At 38.4% G+C, this 25,787-nt stretch overlaps 1 protein-coding gene across 2 annotated transcripts in view; it reads left to right on the top strand.

Moving 5' to 3' along the window:
* Nucleotides 1-25,787, top strand: part of LOC122736585 (aminopeptidase O (putative)) — a 495,791-nt gene that overhangs the window by 321,082 nt on the left and 148,922 nt on the right. For both annotated transcript variants that reach the window (XM_043978914.1, XM_043978916.1), the window contains one exon: nt 13,925-13,985. In XM_043978914.1, coding sequence (XP_043834849.1) covers nt 13,925-13,985 — 61 coding nt within the window. The remainder of the gene's footprint in view (nt 1-13,924; nt 13,986-25,787) is intronic.

Genomic DNA, 25,787 nt, shown 5'->3' with positions numbered 1-25,787 from the left:
TTGAACTCTTTCATAGGAAAGTGATTTAAAAACACATGTTCTCTTTATCCCTCCCCTTGTGCGCAGTATTAGTGAAGTACATGCCCAGACAAACCAGAAAGGTGCCTTCTGTGACACACTGCCATCCTGATCGTCTTCATGCTCTATCCAACCCCCAAACCCACCAGTTCCTCAACCTAAAAGCAGATCAGGGTAGATGTGTCATACCAGAGCTAGCCCTTCAGCAGGAGAGATTTCCGCAAGAAAGTAAAGTTTGCATTCATTTCGAGTCATCAACACCACTGACACTCTCTTACTGTGGGTAGATATACATCTCTCCCTGGGAAACATCACCCACACCTGATGAGACATGAGGAAGGGGACAATCAGGTATCAAATGCCCTGTTCTCTCACTTCTTCATTGGCCAATACTGATAAATGGGACAATCATTGCTGCTGTCCCGTATTGTCTCTGCTTTACTGGCAGTCTAGAGAACGTTGTCTTTATTTAGTGAGCCTTCTTCACAGTCCCTGTGAATTTTTATATGAGTCTGTTAACTAAAGGAGAGAAGGTCATTTTGATTAAAACCCTACCTAAGTGAAAAAAGAATGATCAATGACCAGATCAAGTCATGGAATTTACACAATAAAAATTATCTGCATGTATAGTATTGGGTCCTTTAGCTATATACATATCTATATATCTATGTCTAAATCTATATACTGTTAAATTGAGTTCTCATTTTCATTGGGTCAGAAAAATAAGATTGGAATGGACTCTCTGTGAATGTCTGAATCATCTCTCTGAGCTCCTAAGCTGGGCTCACCTAAATAACTCAGAAATAGGCGGGTGACTGTCTGCCTGTTGTTCTTTTCTTTAGTGACAAAGATCTCTTGACCTCACTCAATAACCCAGTGAAGTACTCAACAGCACTTCATATCAGGTTGTTCTCTTTTGTATTTAACCTAAAGCCCTCCTAGGAAAATTTATGCCCATTTCCTCTTGTTCACTCCTCAGAAGAGATGAACAACAGCTGTTCACCATTCTTCATAAAGTAGCTCCTCATGACAGCTATTGAGTCTCAGCCTCAGCTTCCCTTCAGAAACAATAATCCGAATCCCTTTGACCTTAACTTATTGGATCTTATGTACTTATCTTTTAATCATCTCTGTGGTTCTCCTCTTATCCTTCTCATTCTTTCTCTTATGATACAGAGGGCAAACTATAATATCCTAGAAAGAACCTGACTAGGGAGAAAAAAAATCACAAGAGGATTCACAGCTCCTAGGTGGCATATTGATGTTTCTAACATCAGTGTGTGGTCTGCTCCTGGTTGAAACGATATTGAGATACTCTGTTTACCTCAGCATTACTACTGTAGGGCCTCTCAGCAGGTGATGAATGAAAGAAACATTTCAGAGGGAAAAACTGAACTTTATTACTTCCAAGTGAGGTCATATTAGAGATGGGAAGAAAAGAGACATCACCCAACTGTATCTATGACTTGTAGATGCAGCTTGAGAACCAGAATAAAGAAAAGAAAGAACCCTCCATAGAGAGTGGTAGAAGCCCCAAACAAGTAATTCCTTGCAATGCTATGAAAATGGAGTACACAGGTGACCCCACCCACCCCGAGCAAAGTAGTCGTTTTCTTCTTTCTACTTTTTTCTTTATTGCTTCTTTGTAATTTGGCTTGTGTAACCAACCACACTACCACCACCTCCAAGAACACCTAGACTACCCAGGGACAATTGCAGCCCCTCTCATTGTACCCCACAAATCAACAGAATCCAACTGAAGAACAGGTCTGGATCTGAAGAACTGTGAGATCTCCCAACTACTCCCACCCCCACCAGATGGAAGTATTCATGCAGCTTGTGGTGGGGAAATCCCAGTCTTAATAAATTGAGACTGAACACACACACACACACACACGCACCTTAAAGTGGCTCCTGGTCTTTGACATAAAGCAAGTAATTTGATCAAATCCTAGGACCTATTGAAGATACAAGGCAAGAGTAACAGAGAGATTTCAATATTTTTTAATAACAAAATTTTATTTTACATTCTGGTCATTTCTAAATGTAGACTCTTCTCCCACCCCCTTCCATTGATTGAATCTTGTTAAAAAAAAGATAAGCAAAAATAACCAATCTAGTGTCCACATCTTAAAAGGAGGCAACATTCCTGCCCTTGCATTTTCTTATCTCTGCCAAAAGGAGAGAGGTATGTTTCATTATCTGTTCTCTGAGACCAAGATAAACTTTTTAGTAACTTGTATATTTTTAATGCCTTCATTAATTTTACTGTGTGTCACATAGGCAGATTTTCCCATGTTGCTCTAGATTTCTCATATTTGTCATTTCTTTCAGCACAATATTTCATCTACTGCAGTTTGTTCAACTTTTCCCCAATCAAGGGGGGCACCTACTTTGTTTCCAGTTCTTTGTTGCCATAAAAATTCTGCTAACAATAGTTTGGCTTATATTAGACCTTTTTGTCTTTGGTTTCCTTGAGGATATATGCCCAGCTTTGGGCTCACTGTTTATGAAGTCACCTTTATAATATAAATTCCAAATTGTTTTCCAAAAAAACCTTCCCCCAAAACAAAAAAACAACTCTAAATTAATTCAGGGCTCCACCAACAGTGTCTAAGTCATTTAATTACCTTCTAATTCTTTTTTCCACAGATTTTATTATTTTTTAATCTTTTATTTCATTTCTTCTAGGTATTCATGCATTACTTGGAGAAAATCCATTTTTTTCCTTTTAGTTTCTGTCTGCAGTTATTACAAAATTACCTTAATCTTCCTGGAGATCTCTAGATTTACAGTAATTTTGGATATTGGTGAATGTTCTCTTTGATTTACTTAACTCTTTAGATTTACTTTCTGAGTTGGGGCTTTTTTCCAATGCCTAGCTGCACCTCCCCTTACACTATTTGGTGAGGTGGTCAGCCCACCCTGATCTTGCCCTGTGTCCCTTGAGTTCTTGTGCCAGCCTCCTCCTCAGATTAGCCTTTTCTCCTCTATATCTTTGAGATTCAGAGTGCTGGATCTTTTTTAGACCTCTCTCATTATAGAGAATTCATCCTTATATTATGTGAAGCACTCTCTGGCATCTTTGGTCAGTCATCAAGCATTTATTAAGAACTTACTACATAACAAGCACTATGCTAAACTCTGAGGATACAAAGAAAGGCAAATATAAAACTAGTCCCTGTTCTCAAGGAACTGTCTAGTGAGGGAGACGGCATGTAAATGACTATACACAGTAAGCTATAGCTATAGCTATAAATATATATAGGGTAAATTGGAGATAATCAAGAGTGAAGGCACTAAGATTGAGGACTGAGAAAGTCTTCCTAAAGAAAATGCAATTTTAACTGGAACTTGAAAAAAAACACAGGGAAACCAGGAGTCAGAGATGAGGAAAAAGAATTCCATCAGGGACAGCCAGTGAAAATGCATGGAAGGAGTGTCTTGTGTAAGCAGTGTCAAAGAGACTGGTGTCACTAGATTCAGAGTATATGAAGGAGTCTCAGAACTGCATAGGCTAATGGAAAGGAGGGGAGTTGACAACAGATAAGATTAGTATGCACAAAATAAGTCACATAGACAAAAAATGCTGATTTAACTATATATATATATAATATATAAAATAAAAACACAAATTAAACAATAACCATAAATGGATTAAAATGATCAATATTGTGCTTATATCATTGTTTTCTCTTGTTTTATTCTCTTTAAAATATCTTATATGCGCTTCTATTTCTCCCTCCAACTGCCCTCTTTTCAACTGAAAAAAAATTTAAACCCCTATAACAAATATGTGTCCTTTTCCTCTTTCTTTGATTTCTCTGGGATATAGACCTAGTAGTGGTATAGCTGGGGGAAAAGTTATATACTTTTTGGGTACAGTTCCATATTGCTTTCTATCATGACTGGACCAATATAAGCTTCACCAACAGTATATTAGTGTACCCATTTTCCTGTAACTCCTTCAACATTTGTCATTTTTCTCTTTTGTCTTCTTTACTAATGTAATGGGTAGGAGGTAGGACTTCAAAGTTGCTTTGATTGCATTTCTCTATTAGTGATTTGGAACATTCTATTATGTAATTGCTGATAACTTGGATTTCTTCTTTGAAAATTGTCTAATCACATTCTTTAGATAGTTATTTATTGGGAAAAGGCCCTTACTCTTATAAATTTTAATAGGTTCCACATATATGATATATATACATATACATGCATATAGATATATATTATATAAATACACACACATGTAACATGAGACCTTTCTCAGAAAAACTTGGTTGCAAAGATTGTTTCCCACTTACCTGTTTCCATTATAATATTAACATATTAGTATTATTTGTACAAAAGTCTTTTAAATTTTATGTAATTAAATTGTTTTATCTCTTCTCTAACTCTTCTTTGGTTATGAATTTTTCTCCTATCCATAAATCTGAAAGGAGATTTCTTCCTTGTTCCTCTAATTTGCTTATAAAATCTTTTATGTCTAAGTCATGTATGTGTTTGTTATTTATCTTGGTATACAGTGTTAGATATATTTCTGGCAAACTGCTTTCCAAGTGAGTCTTTACCATGGTAATTGGAGTATTTATGTTTATCAAACCCTAGGGAACTGTCTTTATTTCCTTTTAGATGTTGGGTACCTACTTTGTTCCACGGACATACCTCTCTTTACTGATAAATTGTATTCCTTTCCTCTTTTTTATTATTACCCTTGACATTCTTGACCTTTTGGTTCTTCATATAAATTTTATTATTATTTTTCTGGGTCAGTAAAATAATACTTTGGTAGTTTGATTAGTACAACACTGAACATTTGAGTTGAATTAGGTAGTCAGTAATCATCAGACATGCCATTTCTAATTTTTCTAAAGTTCTATTCAGATCCTTAAATTATATCTTTTTATCCTTTGGTTAGATTTGTCTAATTCTAATTTGTCTAATTCTGAAAGAAATATATTGATGTCCTTCATTATTATATTTTACTGTTTCTTACTCTGATTGACTTTTCATTTTTTTAGATGCTATGCTATTTGGTGCATATATGTTAAATATTCAATTTTCTACTTATCTCTTTTTATTATGTCTATGTTTCCTGTAGCCTTATCTAAAATAACAATTTCTGCCAATTTTTGAGTTTATCTGAAGCATGATAAATTTTGTTCCAACCCCTCATTTTAACTCTGTGTGAATCTTTGTTACAAGTGTCTTTTTTTTTATAATATCCTGTATTGTAGGATTCTGTTCTCTAAACCATTCTACCATTCTCTCCCATTTTATGAGTTAATTCATCCCAGTCTCATTCATGTTTATGAATCTTAACTGTGTATTGCCCTCCATCCTGAATTCTTGCACTTTTTCTTTTCTTTCCACTCCTCTTCACCAATAAGTTAATAAAAGAGAGGGGGTTTGCCTGATACTTGTGATCTCTAAATGGAATGTCCTGTTTCTATTCTTGCAGCTCTTTTCTTTTTCCCCACCCTTAATCTAGTTTTTTGCTTTTGCTTTTTTCCCTTTTAATCCCTGCTTCCCCTTGACTTTCCATCCCCATCATTAGAGTCTGCTTTGCATATGACTGTTTCCCTATCAGTCAGTCCTATCCTACCTCTCAAATTCCTCTCTCCCCAACCTTTGTCCCACTATTCTCCTTTTTCCCTTTTGAAATATATTTCTATAACACATTTTTTATATATGTGTTTGTGGATGGGTGGGGATAGGTGTAATTGTGTTCAACCTTCCTTCATCTGGTTCAGATTAAAGTGAGGTTCATGGGAGACTCATTTCCTCCATGTTTAAATACTTATCTTATAAAAACTCTGTTATGTGATAGTGGTTTTGTTTCCCTTTCTCTTCCTTTTTGCCCCAGTGTAGTCCCTTGCTTCCCATTTTTGTCTGCTGAGACCTTCAAAACAGAACAAAACCACCCACAGGCTTTATGGCATTTTTACCTTTCTTGATGACCCTTAAAGGGTGCTGAGAAGACCTTTGTTTCTTATCCCCTTATTAGCATGTAAATCTTCCACAAGAATTCCATTCCAGTTGTAAAAATGTATGTCTATCCTTTTTATGTTTTATTTGGCTCTTGCATTTTTATTTCAAAATATCCTTCCAGTTCTGGCCTTTTAGGCAAAAATAATTAGAAATATTCTATTCCATTAAAAATCCATTTTTCTTACTGTAGGATTATACTTAGTTTTGCCACTGCTCCAGGTAGCCCCAATGCTGAGGCCTTTTCTTCTTGATGCTGTGGAGATCCCTGGGACCACTCTCTAGCAAACTCTTCCTAGGATCCCTCTCCTGTTGCCACTGGCTCAGGGCCATCCCCTTCACTGGACTTCACAGTGGCCCTCTTCCTCTTGTTCTTGCTGTAAAGCTTGATTCTTGTCACAAAGGTCCAGGTCATCCTTAATCTGGGCTCTACCTGGGGCCCATCCAACATGTCTCCATCTGCAGTTACTTCTCTGACAAGAATTGAGGGTGGTTTTGAAATTCTGATCCAAGTGCCTAATCTCTAAGTATTATTGGTCCCTAGAGACACTGAAGCTGGAGTAAACTATTTTGAAAGTACAACGCCATTTTGTTTTTTAGAAACTCTGAGACCACCCCCTTGCTTGGTTCTTGCCTAGGGCCACCCTCTGGTCACACACTGTGTTAGGCTCTGCTTGGGGCTTTCTCTTAGTGCCCTGATTCTGTTGGGCTTAGGGATGCCTCTGTACTGGAGTCCTTCCATGAAGCTCTAGGACCACCCTTAAGTTAGTCTCTGCCTTGGACCCTTTTCCTGCCCCTGAGCTTGGACCACTCCCAACTCCCTCAGTAGACATTGCTGGGTTCCCAAGCCGGCTTTTTCCTGTGCTCTACAGAGAACTCTTCTCTAATTGCCAAGGATTTGCACCACACATTCCATTTACTTCAGAGTGTCTATAGGATTCCAGCTCTCTTTTCTATGTATCCAGGTGCTAGGTACAAGAGTCTATTAGTAATTTTCCTTATTATTTTTTACTGGCATATTTTAAAGCTTTACTAGGGTATATATAGGGTCAGGACACTTCTAGGCCCTTACAGGCTGTCTTCTTACCACAGTCCCCCAAGGCTACACTACTTTCTTTTCTCAGCTTAGAAAAGAGTCTGATATTTAGACCTCCTCTGTATTAGTGACATATATTTGGTTTTTTTGTTTGTTTGTTTTTTAAAATTAATAAAGTATTTTTTTCCGTTACATGTAAAGATAGTTCTCAACCTTTGTTTATACAAGCTTTACAATTTCAGATTTTTCTCCCTCCCTCCCTTCCCTCCCCCCTCCCCTAGACAGCAGGTAATCTGATATAGGTTATATATATATATATACACACATAATAACATTAATCCTATTTCTGCATTAGTCATGTTATGAGGAAAAAAATCAGAGCAATGATGGAAAACCTCAAAATAGAAAAAAACAAACAACAGCATCAAAAACAAAAGAAATAGTATGGTTCATTCAGCATCTATACTCCGCAGTTTTTTTTTTTTCCTGGATTTGGAGATCCTCTTCCATCACGAGTTCCCTGGAACTCTTCTGTACCATAGCACTGGTGAGAAGAATATAGTCCATCACAGTAGATCAACACTCAATGTTGATGTTACTGTGTACAATGTTCTTCTAGTTCTGATCATCTCACTCATCATCAGCCCACGCAAGACCCTCCAGGTTTCTCTGAACTCCTCCTGCTCATCGTTTCTTATAGCACAATAGTATTCCATTATATTCATATACCACAACTTGTCCAGTCATTCCCCAATTGATGGGCACCCCCTCAACTTCCAATTCTTTGCCACCACAAAAAGAGCAGCTATAAATATTTTTGTACATGTGGGTCCCTTTCCCCCTTCCATGATCTCTTTGGGAAAAAGACCCAAAAGTGTTATTGCTGGGTCAAAGGGTATGCACAGCTTTATCACCCTTTGGGCATAATTCCAAATTGCTCTCCAGAATGGTTGGATCAGTTCACAGCTCCACCAACAATGGATTAGTGTTCCAATTTTCCCACAGCTTCTCCAACATTTATTATTTTCCTTTTTTGTCATTTTAGCCAATCTGATAGGAGTGACATATATTTGTAAATACCTCTTTTCTAGGAAATTCTGTTTTCATTAAACCCCCTTTCTTACTCCTTTCCCCTTCTAGGCTATCTGTTCTAGGAATATTATTCCTAAAATATTCTATTCTACTCCTAGGAATCTTAATTCTCAACACAATGAGACACAGTGGGACATATTCTATAAATTTAACCCAGAGGTCTCAAACCTGTTTTTTGTATCTTTTCCCTCTTCACTTATCTCTTTTTACTTAACTTTGAACTTATGTCCCTCTCCACTCTGATTTGTGGCTCCATAGGGTTTCAACCATTTCCTCCATCCCTAAAGGAAACCAGTATTGAGACACATTTATCTGCCTTGTAGAAGCTGATATCTCGAAGTGTTAAACTTTCTCTCCCCCTCCTCCCAACACAATTTTTTGAAAGATCCTTTGTCCCACCTCCTCCAATTTTTCCATGGCATCATTTCAGCATGCTACTGGAACATCTCCTTCCTGATGGGTTTTTTGAAAGAATAATTTAATTTCTTTCCCCTTTGCTGAACATAGAATTTTTCTTGATCCTTAGACTTGCCTTTGCATGCTATATATTTTTCAGAGCTTATTGATATTCTTTATTCTTCATAATATCATATTCTAATTTGCCTTTGACTTTTTTTATAATAGTTGAATAATCCTGTTATTTATAATGATCCTGTTATTGGTTATCCTTGGAATGTGAAGGATTATTTTCCTGGCTACCTGCAACATTTATTCTTTGATGTTGTAGTTCTGAAATTTGAGTAGAATGTTTCTTAATGAATTAAACTTGAGATTTCTTTCTGTTGATGTTCTATAGATAATCTCAATATGTACTTTGCTGTCTGTCACCAATAGAGTAGGTATTTTCATTTAAAAAGAATTTAGTTGATGTATCTTATTTTTACATCATATTCCTCCTGCCTCCATAGAGAGCCATTTGTTATAACAAAAAATAAAAAAAGGGGGGAAAAAGTTGAGCAAAACTCAGACATCAAAAAGCCCAAATATATATGAAGTATTACAACTCATTCCCTTACTTCTTTTGGGGGGGCGGTGTGGTGAGGCAATGAGGGTTAAGCGACTTGCCCAGGGTCACACAGCTAGTTAAGTGTCAAGTGTCTGAGGCAGGATTTGAACTTAGGTCCTCCTGAATCCAGGGCCGGTGCTTTATCTACTTTGCCATCTAGATCCCCCCCCCACACACACACACACTTCTAAAAAGAAGGTAAAGAAAGAGATGTCTGATTATGTTTCTTCTTTAGGCCAAGTTTGGTCATTATCATTTCAAAGCATTATTTTTATTATTTTGTAGTTCTTTTTATTTTTACTATAGTAATCTTAGTATATATTATTTTTCTGGTTGTGCTTACTTCACTTTATATTAGTTAATATGCCTTCCCAGGTTTCATTGCATTCATCACATTCATTTTTTTACATATGCTAATTTTATATTTTACACATGCTAATTACAATAGCTAATATGTTCTTATATTCACATACCATAACTTCTTCAGCCATTTTGCAGTCCATGCGCATCTATTTTGCTTCCAGTTCCTTGCTGCTTAAAAATGGTACTATAGTTATTTTGGAGTATATGGGACTTTTTAAAAAAATCAACTCACCTTCTTGAGGCATATGCCTAGTAAAGGAATCTCTGGGTCAAAAGCTATAAATATAAACATTTAATCACTTTCTTTTCATAATTGCACATTGCTTTCCACAGTGGACCAATTCTCAGCTCTACGAATTGAGTATTAATCTGTTTGACTTTCTATATCCCTTACAAAATTGACTATTACTATCTTTTGTCATCTGCCAATTTTCTGGTTGTGAGGTCTGATTTTCTCTTTTTATTAGTGATAAGGAATAATCTTTCAGATAGTTGTTAATAATTTGTGATTGTTTTGAGAATTGTTTGTTTACTAGTCAAGTTTTCTTTTTGATGGTGTTTTTTGGAAGATCTCTACTCCTTAGATTAACTCTTCATATTCTTTCTTGAAGTGTATTCGTGTTTTGTAGTGTTTTTTTTTTCAATTTTATTCATTTTTCTTTCTTCCTCTGCATTTTTGCATTCCGATTCCTTTATTCTCTTTTTCAAAGGTGGTACTGGCTTTTCTTTTAAGTTCTCTGGTCTGACATTTCTTAAGGATGCTCATTTCTGTGATTATTTCTTTGATATTTTCACTTAGATATTTTAATTGCTCTTCTGAACCATACTGGAGGGGTTTGTTTGTTTATTTGAACTTGCTCCATTTTGTCTTTTTCTTCCTTGGGGATATTTTGATTTAATTTCTTTTGTTGCAAAGTACTTGCCCATTGAGATGGATCTTCAAATTTGTTCATTTCTTCTCCTCTGACTGTTCTGGTCTCTCTGACCACAGGTTGAAGGAGATCTGTGTCCTTCAGAGGTGAAGTTGGGACCCGTAGGCAGATTCTTACAGACCACTGTAGTTGAGCCTATTTGGTTTCTTCATACTCTCTTTAACTGACTTTATTTACTCCCTCATCTTCACCTTGGAGACTAATGCTGAAGGAACTGGGGAGACACCCTCCCCCCAACAAAGTTGAAGAGAATTGTTTCAGAAAACCTTTGCACTTGGGTTTTAAAAATTGTTTTATTCTCATTCTTCCTGGCTACTTGCTTTTTAATCTGGTGATGTTTTTAAAAACAACAACAACAATAACAAAACAAACAAACAAACAAAAAAACCCTGTAACTAATCCTGCACTACTGCTCTTCTGTCTCCTCCCCATCCATTTCCCCCAGACTTCACATTCTTCCCCAGACCCAGCCCCTTCCTACTTCTCTAGCTTCTGGGATTGTTGGATTTACAGACCTCCCTGAAAGTTAGGTTCCCTCAGTACTGTTAAGGAAATAATTGAACATTGGTATGTAAAACTGCAGCAGACAGGAAGAATTTGCTTCCTAGGATCACTCCCCTCTATAGGGCTAGATGAAGGAGAAGGGTGGGGAAGGGGCTTGTGCCCTAAGCCAGTGGGAGCTTTACCTGCCCCTTGGTAAGGAAGTTCCCCATTAGATCACTGTCAAGGTATTTACTTCCAAAAGAAAGCAGGTCCCTAAAATTGCCGCAGGCTAGATAGAGGGAAGAAGCTGGGGGAGTAACTCATCAGAGTACTGGGTTGATGAGTCAGTCTTCTGTTATTTTTTTCTTCAAGAATTACCCTTTTTATGTTTTTTTCTTCCATTTTTAGTTTTTATGTAATTGTTGAATATTTTGCATTTTGGAATCTTTACTTATATTTTGGGGGTTGAAAGCCCTAAGAATTGCCCCTAAGATAGCCCTCACTTTGTCATCTTGCCAGGATTTTGCAAGTTAGATTTTCTCAAAAGAAGAAACATTGGAGCAATTTGAACCCTGAATATATTGGATACTAGTTAATTTTAAGTCAGGAGTTCATGAAAGCAAAGACTTTTTAGATCACTGGAGATTAAGATATAACAAGTGGATTGTTCTTCCTGATTCAGAGTCAAAATAGACAAAATGAGTCATATGGACAAAATGAGCCGTATAGTCACTTCCAGCTTTAGAATTCAGTTATTCTCAGACAGGTACTAATGTTAGAAATAGTCAGTGGAAGTAGGATCTGTTTAGTAGTTCTCAGATCTGAATTGGACCTAAAGTGTCAGTGTTATTATTTTTACTTGCTTTAGTCTAAGGGCATTTTCAAGTTATATGCATAGGACAGCTCAGACTTAATTCTAGTGCTCACCAAATCAGCATTTAGTTTTTCATTCTTAGAGGACCTCCAGTAATTTTTTAAAGTGTCTCTCATTTTAATCTGAATAGTCAATATTGAAGGAGTTGTGGAAAGTTGTTACATTCCACATCATTGATAGGGTTGTGAATAAGTTAATTATTCTGGAAAGCAATTAGGAATTATTCCAGTAAAATGTCTAAAATTTCCATACTCTTTTAACTCAGAGATTCTGTTGCTAGGAGGGTCATTGGAAAAAAGTAAGTCTCCATTAAATGGCAAAATGTGTATTATATGTGTGTGGGTATATATGTGTGTACATACATACATACATACATACATACACACACACAGAGATCACTTTACAAATGTCTCTTTTTATCTTCATAACAACCTTGGGAGCTAGGTGCTACTATCATTCCCATTTTACAGATGTGGAAACTGCATCTGAGTGAGGTTAAATGAATTGCCCAGGTCACGTATACCTAATAAGTATCTGAGGCTTGATTCTAAGTGTGCTGTTCCATCTACTGGCACCACCCATCTCCCCTGACACTTTTCGTGGTATCAAAACACTCAAAGCAAAGTAAATGCCCGTTAGTTGGGGAAATGACTAATTAAATTGTAGTACATGGATAGAATGCAGAGGTTTTACTTGGAGTCCATGAACTTGGTTTGTTTGTTTTTTCCCCAGTATCTTTTATAATTATTTCAGAATTCTTTGTTTCCTTTCTAATTCTCTGTGTTTAGTTTGTTCATTTAAAGATAGTATTCTAAGAAGGGGTCCATAGGCTTCTCTGGAAAGATAAAAAGGTTGAGAACCCCTGATGTAATGGAATATTATTGTGTTACAAGAAAAGATGAACATGGTGAATATAGAGAATCATGGAAAGCCTTATATGAACTTATGAAAACAATGCTACAACAATGTAAATAAAAAGAACAAACACTCCCAGAACAGTTGAAAACAAGTAGCACAAAATTATAAAGAACAAGCTTGACCCAGAGGTTTGTGGTTTGTCCTTCAGTCTTGAAGAGGACCATGATATCAGGGTGATGTCATGATTTGCAGTGAATTGGATTTAAGTGAGGGAGGGCTGTGCAGAGTCACCAACCTCATTCTTTCCTCCCAAGCCATATGGGTCCAGTGGCAAGATAGATATCAAAATGTCTGGAGATGGTCCCAAATATTTAAGGCAATTGGGGTTTTGCCTTGCTCAAAGTCACACAGCCAGTAAGTATATGAGGTGAAATTTGAACTAAGGTCCTCCCAACTTCAGGGCCAGTGCTCTATCAACTATGGCACCTAGCTGCCCCTGCAACCCAAAGAATAGATATGAAAAGACTCCTCTTTTCACTCCTTTGCAAAGATGGTTGGGAGTAAATGGGTGTAGAACACTGTATGTAATATCAGATTTTATATTTATATCTACACATCAATTTTTTCATCTTCCCCATTTTCTTAAAAACAAAATCTTTATTGTAAGAGGTAGTTCTTTGGGATGGGGAGAGTGGAAAGTAGGAGGAAATCCAGGCAATATAAAAGCAAAAGGTACCACTAAAACTCTATCTTTAAAAAATGTAATACTTTTGAATCTTTCAAAAATAAAACACAAACCAGCAAATTCTTTCCACAAAAATCTTACTTGGGAACACCTGTTCTTAACTTTTATGCCATATATACATGCATATGTGAGTCCATATATGTATACATATTCATAGATACATACCTATATATTTGCTTGCTACTCTTTTTACTTTTCCTTTCCTAAGTGTGAAGATTATATAAGGGACCAAATATAATATGCCTTTAAATGTCAATTTTTATTTCATCTACAGAGATTAACTAAATAGAACATAGTTTCTAATACAAGTATATTACAAACCACTGTGTAGTCTATAGAATTGTTGCTCTTTTTGCCAAGAATATATATATATATATATATATATATATATATATATATATATATATATATATATTGCTTTGGAAAATTTCTGGTGTCCATGTACTTGACTGGGTGAGAGGGAACTATTTTATGAGAAAACAAAATGTAATTCCTCTTTAATCCTTTGTTTGATTTTTTTTTAAAGACTTGGCCTGTCTGTGGAAGATATCTTTCAGAATTGGCTTGATACTTCTGGAATACCAAAGGTAACCCCCTAGTTGTATGTTCTTAAAAGCTTTTGCACAGAGTGATTTACAGATTTCTACTTAGTGTACTACTAGAGTTATGGTGGCAATAAATTATATTTCAGCCTCTCTACCTGGGGAATACCACTGGCCAACTAATTAAATAACCATGTGCTTCCAACAAGGTGGTACAATCTGAATTATGCATTAAAGGTGGTATGATACCATGTTATGCTTTGAATAGGTATAGAAAGTGAACCATTTATCAAGTCCATTGGGCTGGCACTCATAATCTGGCCACCAGTGCCTTCCTATATTCCCTATTTCTGCTGAGTTTTACCACCATACTTCCAAGTAATCCAGGTTTAAAACCTCAGCCATCCCTCCTTTCCAGTCATATGGCATACTTTCTTCACATACTAGGGATTCCTATTTTCATGCTTTATTTATGTTATTCCTATGCCTGGAATTGATTCCTTTCTTCCTTGTCTCTTCCCCTTCTTTATCAGCTAGAGTTCCTTCCTTTCTTCAGGGCCCAATGCAGGTGTCACTTCCATGAAATTTTCTCTGATATTCTATGTTCTTGGTTGAAAATGATCTGTGCTGGGGAAGCTAGGTGGTACAGTGGATAGAGCAGTGGCCCTGGAGTCAAGAGTACCTGAGTTCAAATTTGGCCTCAGACACTTAACACTTACTAGCTGTGTGACCTGGGCAAGTCACTTAACCCCAATTGCCTCACTAAAAAAAAAAAATGATCTGTGCTTTATTACATCTTTCATAGCACTTTCTGAGGTTATACATTACCTTGCATTTTATACATTCTTCTTTGTATCAAAGATATCTTTATACATTTTTCCTTCTTGATTAGATAGTAAATTACTCGAGGTCAGTGTGTCACAACTATCTTCATATTCACAGCAGCTACCACAACACCCTGCACAAGTATTAAATTAAATTGAAGAGTCAAGGAATCACTGGTTCTTCATTGACAGTCTACTGACTTACGGTCCAGTTTTACTAATTTACCCGAAGAAGGGCCTGAATGCCTCAGAACATCAATGGGGCAAGAAATTGAGGGTCAGAAGGAACTGCTTTCTACTACCCTTCCATCCATCCCTCTGCTTTTAGAGGCCTGTTCCAGTACTCTTGTAAAAATTTTGGCCAACAATGTCATTAATTCAGATTGCTGAAGAGTATTCATAATATCTGTGGAATACAATGCATAGGCTTGGGGTCTTGTTTCATTTAACAAAAATTGTTACTTTGGTTAGGCCTTATGGGAAAAAGAACAGCTGATATTTTACCAAGAGTAACAAAGCCTTGAGTGGCTACTTTCATGTACTGGGATGATTTTTTTTGAAGCTGTTCTCTAAGAGGAGGCAGTTTGGTATCGTGGTAAAAGTGCTGGAATCAGGGGCAGCTAGGTGGCACAGTGGATAGAGCACTGGCCCTGGAATCAGGAGTACCTGAGTTCAAATCCAGCCTCAGACACTTAACACTTACTAGCTGTGTGACCCTGGGCAAGTCACTTAACCCCAATTGCCTCACTAAAAAAAAAAAAAAAAAAAAAAAGTGGAATCAGTGAGAGGACTTGGTTTAGAATTTCAGCTTTTCCCCTTTGTGCCCATGAGTAAGTCACTCAACTTCTCTTCCATGTATAATGGAGGAGGGATATGACTGTCCCATCCCCACCTTCCTTAGTTAACACAGTCAACTGAAAGCCCAGGTGCAATCATAGATTGCTAACTGAGGTGTTACATAAGTTATAGAAATGCATTTAGGCCAACCCTTCCATGAGGGAAGAATGCTCTTTGATTAAATCTAGAGGGGACAACTGGATTGACTAAGAAAAAAAATTAACCACCTCCTTTTGGATTTTAGGTGAGTCCTGAAGAGCGCCAGGTAGTGTAGGAGTCGAAACTTAAGGAGACCTCTGCAGGGATAGAGAGGCCCTTTCCACTCCCCCAAATTCTTGTAATTTTGAAGGAGAGCTCCTGGACTGGTAGGAAGTCCTACTGGTGACACTACATCCAGTGGGGAAAAGAGAGAGACTGCAGAGGTATGGTTACAGAAAGATGGTCACCAGAACGAGGAAGCTGCTTCAAAGATTATGAGCCCTGACAAAATGGAGAATTAGGCTGTGGAAAGGAACACACCCTGGAAACCTAGTGTTAATATTCTAGGAAGAGAGAAAATACTTCTGAGTCCTCTAGTACCAGAAGTTGTGAGTTGCTTTTGCCACATGGGTATTTTATACATGTCCCTTACTAGTACTGTACTCTTTTTGTTTGTTTGTTTGTTTGGGGTTTTTTTGCAGGGCAATGAGGGTTAAGTGACTTGCCCAGGGTCACACAGCTAGTTGTGTCAAGTGTCTGAGGCTGGATTTGAACTCAGGTCTTCCTGAATCCAAGGCCAGTGCTTTATCCACTGCGCCATCTAGTTGCCCCTAGTACTGTACTCTTAAATTCAAGTCCACACTTCCCATGGATGCTATGTGCAGTTATGGGAGAGTGTGTCCCAGGTTTATAGGAAGAATGTTTTGTACCCACTGTTCTCTATGCGATCTGAGTGAAATAAATGCCTTTGAGTAAAACACCACCAACCACCACCAAAAACTAGTTGTGTCTACTGGCCGATTCTTAATGGGAAGCACACTGGTGGAGGCTCATGAATTATAGTGTTCCAAGTATAGAGCCACAGAGTTACCCCGAAATCTGGGTGCCCAAACTGTGAGTGTGTGTAAGTTGGGGGACTACTCAATGGGAATGTTAAACATAAAAAGAGAGGGTTGGATTAGATGATTTCTGATGTCCCTTTCAACTCTAACTCTATGATCTTATGAGCCTAAGCCACTCCAACAAACTTTAGACCCTAACAGATCACAGGATTTAGAGCCGGAAGGGACCTTCTTTATAGCTCATCTGTTCATGTTAGCTCGTTTCACTGATGTGCAAACTGAGGTCCACCTCTGTGCACTGACTTGCCTCATGTCACAGAGCCAATAGCAGAACCAGAATCTGAGGCTAGATTCCTTTTCCCTGAATACACTGTACTTTTTTTTGTCTTAGTGAAAGCCAGGCTGCATTCATTCATGTATACATTTATTATGTTGAGTACCTAAGAGTTGAGTTTTTGCATTCTCAGAGGAAACATTTGCTGCAAAACCTCTAACACTAAGTTCCACAATTGGCCGTTTTAAAATGCTCCCAGGGATTTTTAAGGATTGGAGGAGGGATATAGCAGGAAGCAGAGAAAGCTGATTTCCATATTTTAGTCTTGTGAACAACTGAGTTGCTGTTTGGAGCAGTTGACCCTGAGGGAAAAGAAAAGAAAGAGTCCTTAATTTTGTTCCTTTAAGTAGGGACACCCAACAGCAGGCTGAGAGCACTGAGACTGACCTTTCCTTTAATTCATTCACAGAAGGGTGGTCTTTGTGTCCCCAGCATTTAGCAAAGTGCCTGACATATAGTAAGCACTTACTAAATGCCTTTTGACTGACCGACTCTTTGTGAGGGGGTATCTGTTACTTACTCCTGAAAGGGTTTGCCCATCACTAAACCTGCAAGTTGACCAAGAAAAAAAAAATAGAGTGAATTTAGCTCTCTGCAGTCTATTTTTTTCCCAAAGTTTTAGTAGCACTAGTTAATAGCTTCTAGTGTAGACAAATAACTATACTATCAACTAATGGAGCCCACTCTAAAAACATATCCAGATGCAACGGGGCTGACCTAGCTATAAATTGTCTTTTAGACCAAACTGGTATTTCCTTGGGTGTTTTACTATTCCATAAAAACAACAGGATCAGGCAGAAAGGACAGTGATTTAGTGTTCTTCTTTTCCTTGGAGAATGATCAGACTATTCCTTTTCATCTTTTCCACCCATTTCCTCTGATTATTTATATTTTTTGATGATGATTTACCTGCTTTCAGCACTTCTCCTGCTCTCCAAGAGCAGGTTTCCACTTCAGTGAAAGAAGCTGTGGCTCGGGGAACCCCCTGGTTATGGGAGCTGCTCAGTGAATGGGATACCTTGTTCTTTGTTCACTTCATTATAATATAAAGTTACTCATATGCCAGACCAGGACTAACATTACCAGAGCTCCTAAAGTTGCTCAGAAGCCTTTTGTTCTGCCTTTTAATTTCTGTGGCTGGGCAATTGAAGTCATTCATGACAGGACATTCGCATACTAGTGAAGTTTTCATCCAAAGAGATGTTTTTGTGTTCTGCCAGAATGGCATATGCTATGGTTGGCTTGGGTTATCCTCATCAGCCACACTAAATGGAAATCATAAAAAAAAATCTGGAATTAGCTGGCATAGCAATGGAAAAACAAGCACAAACCCTAAAGACTCTGTATGGCAATGCCTATATATGGCACTTTGATTTATAAATAAATCTGAAACCAGTTGCACCATCAACATTATAAGTAATTCTTCATAGAAATAGAACCTTTTCCTGATAATGCTATTCTACAGATAGATTTTAATTTTCTGATATACATGAGTTGGTGGGATCCTCACCAGCCTCTTTGCATACCCATTTCCACATGTACAAGAAATAACTGGGACTTTTCTTAACTAAGATATCTGAATGGATTAAATAGTCAAATAATCCAGCACTATTAAGCACCTACTGTGTGCAAGGCATCATGCTAGGGGCTGGTGCTGGGGATACAAAGAGATAGGATAAAAAGCCTAAACTCCAAAAAAGAATTTACAGTGTGGTTGGGGGTACAGAATGTATATATACCTATAAGGAAAACAAGTAAATCCAAGGGAGAAACCTCAACAATAGTTATAAACACATCACCTTGAAGAGTACATTTGTTATAGCAGTAGGGGAGGAGAGGTCAAGGGCTTTATGAAAATGGTAGCACTTGAGTTGAGCATTGGAGAAAAGGAGGAAATTCAATTGGTGGAGATCAAGGGGAGAGGAGAAAAAGACAGAAAGTATTCTAGACATGAACAGGACAAGATGAAAACAAGGAACTAAGGATTTGGAAAGAAGAGAGTATGTAAAGCTTATGCATTTGCATTAGTTTATCCCTATGCTTGGAAATATCCCTTCCTTGACTGGTCCTTATCATTCTTCAAGGTTCAGCACAAATGGCATCTTTTTAGTGAAGTCTTCCCCAATTCCCACCCCCAGTTTTCAATGCTCTCTTTCTCCTTAAACTACCTTGTATGTACTTATCTGTGCACACATATAGTCTCCTTTCCCCTGTGGAGTATAAATGCCTTGTGAAGAGGAACCAATTTTTTGTATTTGTACTCTCAGCTCTTAAAATAGCACTGTGTATATTTTATTTAGTAGGTCACAGAAAGGCAATGAAGAGTAGAGAAAGGATATGATGAGGGCATCACATCCTGATGATTGATCTGAAGGATGGATCAGAAAGGGAAAAAACTGGAGTCAAGAAGACTAGTAAGTAACAAGGCTGTTTCAACAGTTTAGGTGAGAAGAGATGAAGGCCTGAACTAGAGAAATTACATGTTCTAGCAATCTAGAAATATTTTGAGTATGAGTCCAGCAATGAACTATATTTTTTGTCAGAGGACTAGGCCATCATGAGTTCAGAACTGAAAGAAGGAAACTAGGCAATGGATTTCTTCTTACCACAGCAACTCAGAAAGAACATCTACCAAAGGAAGGGATGAATTAGCAGAACTCTACTACTGTTTAGATGTGTGAAGGGTGAAGTAGATGGAGGAGTGAAAGGCAACTAAGTCTTTGAGTGTGGTATCTGGAATGGGACTTATACCATTTAAAAAAAAAAAGAAAGAAAGCTAGAAAGCCATCTTTGGAACTACCATCACCCCAGTCTGGATTCAGATTGGGAGGCCCACAGTGTCACACTCCTATCTTCAGACAACTGTAAGGAATATCCTTTCATAAATGGACGTACATGGTTTACTTTTTCCTTCCCTAGGGTGAACAGTTGGGTTGTCACAAAATCACTCATTCAGAGAGGCATTTGCTGCCAAGTGAAGGAGTTGAAATGGGTAGGAGCAGGGAGGCTAGGTGGCGCAGTGGATAAAGCACCGGCCTTGGATTCAGGAGTACCTGAGTTCAAATCCGGCCTTAGACACTTGACTTACTAGCTGTGTGACCCTGGGCAAGTCACTTAACCCCCATTGCCCAGCAAAAAAAAAAAAAAAAAAGAAATAGGTAGGAGCAACTGATTCAACTCTGCCTAATTTTTAAACTCCTTGAATTCAGGGAACTCTCATTCTAAGCTGCAATAGGGAATAGCCCTAATTTAATGCCAGTTAGTAGAATCATTGGGTTAATGTAAAGATTTTAATGCCAAGGTTTTTTCACCATTAAGGACAGTAGAGCCTCCACACTTATACACCAACATTACAGTACTAGATATGCTTACGGAAGGGGAGAAATGGTACAAAAGAGAACAGAGAGGGAGGGAGCAGCTGTATTAGACCACAGATATTTAGACTAGTAAGTGTACAAGCTAGTAGGTGTCAAGGGATCAGTTCTACCAAAGGCCGTGGAAAAAGCCTTGAACCTTATTAGTACCAAAAAAGGCAGCTGAGAAAACATCAGCAACTACTGACCTATATGCATCTACATAAAAATTTTATAAGAGTCATCTACACATGCTTCAAGGCTATCTTTTATGAGGGAGTTGGTAGAGAACAGGAAAAGTTTCACAACAATATTTCACAGTGGCCACATCTTTATTATCACCATTGACTCAAAGAATTATAAATGTGGGGTGGACAGTATAAAGACACGAGGTAGGCCCAGAATAAAACAGGAAGAAGACAACAAGTTGAATTGCTCTCAGGAAACTGCAAAACTCTTTTCATGGCCTCAAACTTCTGCAAGAAACAAAAGCTCACCATTTTCATAGTAATATTCTACCAGTGATGTATGACTGCGCGTTGCAGAACATTACAGTTTCTCAGGAATTATAAAAGAGTCTTATAGGAAAGCTAATGGTGTAGCATATGCTGGACATATAACAAGTAATGATCTGAAGAAGTTTGGTAAAGGATTTCATCAGGGAAATATATTAGAGAAGATGGTCTGGTCATATGGCAAGAGTTAGAGATGGATAACAGGTGAGTAGCCTGAGTGCTCTACTGGCATCCCTGCGGTAAGGTCCTCACAGTGTCAAACGCACTGCCTTGTGGTGAATTTTATGGGAGGACATGAACAAGAGTTGTACAGGATAGGTTGTGATTACAAGGAAAGAGTGAAACCCAAGAGCTCACAGATCCTTTTGTATTTGAATTTAAGTGCTTAAGAGAAGGGAAGTGAGGGAGAAGGGAAAAAGCATTTATAGAGTGCTTTTGCTAAATGCTTTACAAATTGATCCTCAAAACAACCTTGTGAAGTAGGTCCTGTTATTATCCCCCATTTCACAGTTGAGGAAACTGAGGTAGACAGCAGTTAAGTGACTTGCTCGGATTCACACAGCTGAGGCCAGATTTGAAATCGGTCTTCTTAACTCTAGGCCCAGCCCTCTATCCATTGTGTCACCTAGCTGCCTCCAGCTAGAGAGGGAATGATTGATGTCTGCATCAATCAGGAGGGCAGAGGATGCCCTCAATTTTCCCAGGATGGCAAAATAAATATAAATGCATCAGTAGTAAAGTGAATGTATTTATAATCTTGGTAGAATTCAACTCACTTGTCTATTTGTCAAAGCACTGAGGTGTTTGCTGAGATACAGAAATGGACACTTTTCAGGGAGCATTCTGTTTTCTGTGATGATAAGAGATGGGCAAGAGGGTAGCACAGAGGATTGGATGCTGTATTTGGAGTCAGGAAGTCTTGGGTTACAATGCCACCTCAGACACTTATTAGCTCTGTGACCCTGGTTAAGGCAATGAATCTCTCTTAGCCTCTGTGTTCTCATATTTAAAATGAGGGTCTTGGATCAAATGACCTTTAAGATTCCTTCTAGCCCCAAATTTATGTGATCTGATGGATCATTAAACTCCGTAAGTAACTACAAAAGGTTAAAATTCCAAATTATCTTCCAAATGTATGTTTAATAATTTTCATAGGATCATAGAATCTGGGAACATAAAGGGAATTTAGAAGTTATCTAGTTCAGTTGCTACCTACTGTGACCTTCCTCTACATCATCCCTGACAGGTATTGTGTGAAGCTCTTTTTTTTGTTTGTTTGGTTTGGTTTGGTTTTTTGTGGGGCAATGGGGGTTAAGTGACTTGTCCAGGGTCACACAGCTAGTAAGTGTCAAGTGTCTGAGGTCAGATTTGAATTCAGGTACTCCTGAATCCAGGGCCATTGTGTGAAGCTCTTAAGTAATGGGGCACTCAATACCTCAAAAGGCACCTCATTTTATTTTTAATAGTTCTAGTTGTTAAGGAAGTTCTAATGAACTTAATTCTGCTCCCTGTAACTTTCACTTAATTGGTCTTTGTTCTACCTTATAGTACCATGCAAATTAAGTTCTTCTACATAAGAATATTTATCAGAATGTCTTCATTAAAAAGTCAAAGTAATTAGCCTTACTTCAGCCATTAATTTTAATCTTCCACAAGGCAATTAATTTTTTGGGGGGGTGGGGCAATGGGGATTAAGTGATTTGCCCAGGGTCACACAGCTAGTAAGTGTCAAGTGTCTGAGGCCACATTTGAACTCAGGTCCTCCTGACTCCAGGGCCGGTGCTCTATCCACTGTGCCACCTAGCTGCCCCCAAGGCAATTAATTTTTATGGATGAAAAACCCAAGAGACAGAGTTCCTGGGTAATTCATAATCAATTTATTAATTAAACTAGCTAATAATCAGTAAATTGCTGATCAGTGGTTTCTCTCAGTTACCAAAGACAACCATAGAGACACTGAATACTTTAAATACCTTTGGAAAAGGGGGTGCCCCTGACAGGTAAAAATCAACCCTGATTGGTGAACAATTAATGAGGAGGTAGGCTAAAAACTTCAACTCCTCCTGCTGAGAATATGGTTTTTTAAAAAATTAATAACTATATCTCATTTGAAAACATTATAACTATACTTATATGAAAAATTATGATTATATGAAAAATTATAATTGGGCTGTAAGTCCCATCTGGGTCGCCATTCAAATGTAAGAATATTTTATCTAACTAGCTGGCCTGGGGCCTAATCTAACTGGAGGACTAATCTTACTGGTGGGCCCTAATCTGGGGACTTTTGACTGGCTGGCTATCTGACTGCTATTAACTTAATATGGGCCATTTAAAAATTTCTCCACACTGCTCTGCTCCCAAATTGATAAGCAAAAGATTAAGAAGCCTCTTCCGGGGGAAGCTAGATGGCGCAGTGGTTAAAGCACCGGCCCTGAATTCAGGAGTACCTGAGTTCAAATCCGGCCTCAGACACCTGACACTTACTAGCTGTGTGACCCTGGGCAAGTCACTTAACCCCCATTGCCTGCAAAAAAAAAAAAAAGAAGCCTCTTCCAATTTAACAGCAGAGGGTTTATTTATGAGATAGAGTTTACAATTAAGAATACAGGAAAATAAAATGTACAACCTGAGTGCTTTCCAGCGCAGTGCGTCTCTCTGCTGCTGCTGCTTGTGCTTAATCTTTGCCACGGCCGCAACTTTCTTAGCGTCTCCGTACCAACCAACCTTCTTCTAGTGTTCCCCCTTTCTGTCTAACTTCCCTCTCTGCATTGCCGCTGAACCCTGAAAAGCCCCTTAATCTATAAGGCTCCTTCCTCTGTCTGTCTGGCTCCCCCTGCCCCCCAGTGTCTCTACCTTCTCTGTATCAAAGCCCTTTCTCCATTTCTCCAACCTCTCTTTCTCCAACCCCCCTGTGCCCACCACGCCCCAGTATATATCTTCCTTCTCTCCCCTCAAACCTCAGGCTCCCTTCTGCCCCCCCCCCCAACATGCCAAGTTAATCCGTCTCCGGCTGCGCTAGGGCTGCAGGCAGGCGGGCGGGGGGGGGGGGGGGGGGGGGGGGGGGGGGGGGGGGGGGGGGGCTGTAGGGGCCCCTGCCCCCTGCCGTGCGCCCAGGGACCTCCACACAGGCTATGCTAGAGGCCGGCCTGCATGAGCCCAGGATCTCTGGGGTAGACCCCTCAGGGCAGAGGGAGCTGGGGCTTTTTTCCCCCAGCTGTCTGACCTGGGTCCTGTAAAGCCCAGGGTGCTTTTTGGCTCATCTGAAGCAGAGAGGGAGGGGCACCAGCCCCTCTTACACAGAAAAAAGCCCTGTGGGCCTAAGGCTTTTTACTCTCAGCCCAAAGGCAGGGTCCCCAAATCAAAATAAATTCCCACAGTTTGATCATGAAACAGCCAGATTCAGTTATCTGACTAGAGGAATCCATCTCCACCCAGACTACCTCTGTCAGTTTTCTCCTTCATGAGTTGGGTCACCCTAAATTCCAGTGGAGAAGTACAAGGACATGGGCTTATTCCCCCAGGGCAAGAATTCACCTAGATTAGAGTCTAGAGTCTAGAGTTGGGTGGGGTCCTGCCCAAGATCAAGGAGCATGTAGCTCAAGGATTAGAGCAAACTCCTTTATCAGCCATGCCTTTCAGAGACTGGCTGACTGGCCTACAGGGACTGATGCCTCAATGAGGAAATGAAAAGCCTGGATCCTAATTAATAATGGGTTATTAAATTAATAGAAAATAATTTCTCTCATTCCTGAGCTAATGACAGAACCTAGCTGAAAGATGTGAATCTCATCTTGATGGGAGACATATTAAGCATATTTAAGCATGGCCAAATACTTAAATGGCCAAAAAGTAGCCAGAAGAAATAAGGAATAAAGGCAAGATGGATAATAGGCCTACAGAATAATCACTCTTGTGATAATCAGGAGTTGACTAGTTCAATTATACTTATATCCCTTGAATCCCAGAACTGAGAGAACATGATGCTGTTTTATCTTGTTAAGACCCATCAAGCCTCTTGCCACTCCATCATGGGTTGTCAGAGGCTTTGTGAGTAGATGATGAAAAACTTTATTGTGGGTAATAATAATATTCTCACAGTCTCCTATGACAAATACCGAAATTTCTAAACTGAGAGAACTGGATAGAATATGAAGCAAGATGCAAAAGGCTTTTACGTGATAGCAGGAACACCATGCCTTTAACTTGGGAAAAAACAGTTGGTTTATTTGAGAAATAATTTCACAGCATTCTTGACAGCCTTCCATCAGAGAGCCTAACCTAATCAGTCAGTTATTTTAACATTAGTTCAGATACCCTATCAATAATATCTATGAAAAATTCAAGTTTCATATTAATGTGAGAGATCCAAGACAACAGAAATGTAGGAGAAACGATTCTTTCAAATCAATATGTTACATGAAATCTTTGTTGTCTTTTAAAATCAATAAATACCAAACATTACCTTAATGTAGAACAGTATTTGATTCCTAATGATTTCTTTTTTTGTCTAACTGTTCAATTTGGAATTAATGTCACATTTTATCACACTTTCTAAGAGAAAGTTTTTCAAGGGATTCATAATAGTGTTTTAAAATTGGATCTCTAGCTTTGCCTTATATACAAATTTTTTTTAAGCTCAGTTTCTCAAAGATATATGATAAACCACAAAATTTCAACTTATTCTTCCCTTATTTATGGGTGTCATCATATTGAAACCTAGACTCTAAAAAACAAGGGACTCCCCTTGTTTATGGTTTGAGCTGATATTTCATGTTTATTCCAGTGGCTGATTTTGATATTTTCACATTTTAAAAAAAATAATTCTCATTAATCATAGCTGTTTAGGATGATCTAGGCCAAAGAGAGCACAAGCCATTCTAGATGAAAATAAGCACGTCTCTTTGAATGAAAACTTTGTTCTCATAATAATATTCATTCTGT

This window comes from Dromiciops gliroides, chromosome 1, assembly GCF_019393635.1.
Source record: "Dromiciops gliroides isolate mDroGli1 chromosome 1, mDroGli1.pri, whole genome shotgun sequence".
Taxonomy (NCBI): Eukaryota; Metazoa; Chordata; class Mammalia; order Microbiotheria; family Microbiotheriidae; genus Dromiciops; species Dromiciops gliroides.
Note: the sequence above shows the minus strand (reverse complement) of the source record. Positions and strands in the feature narration are given on the sequence as shown.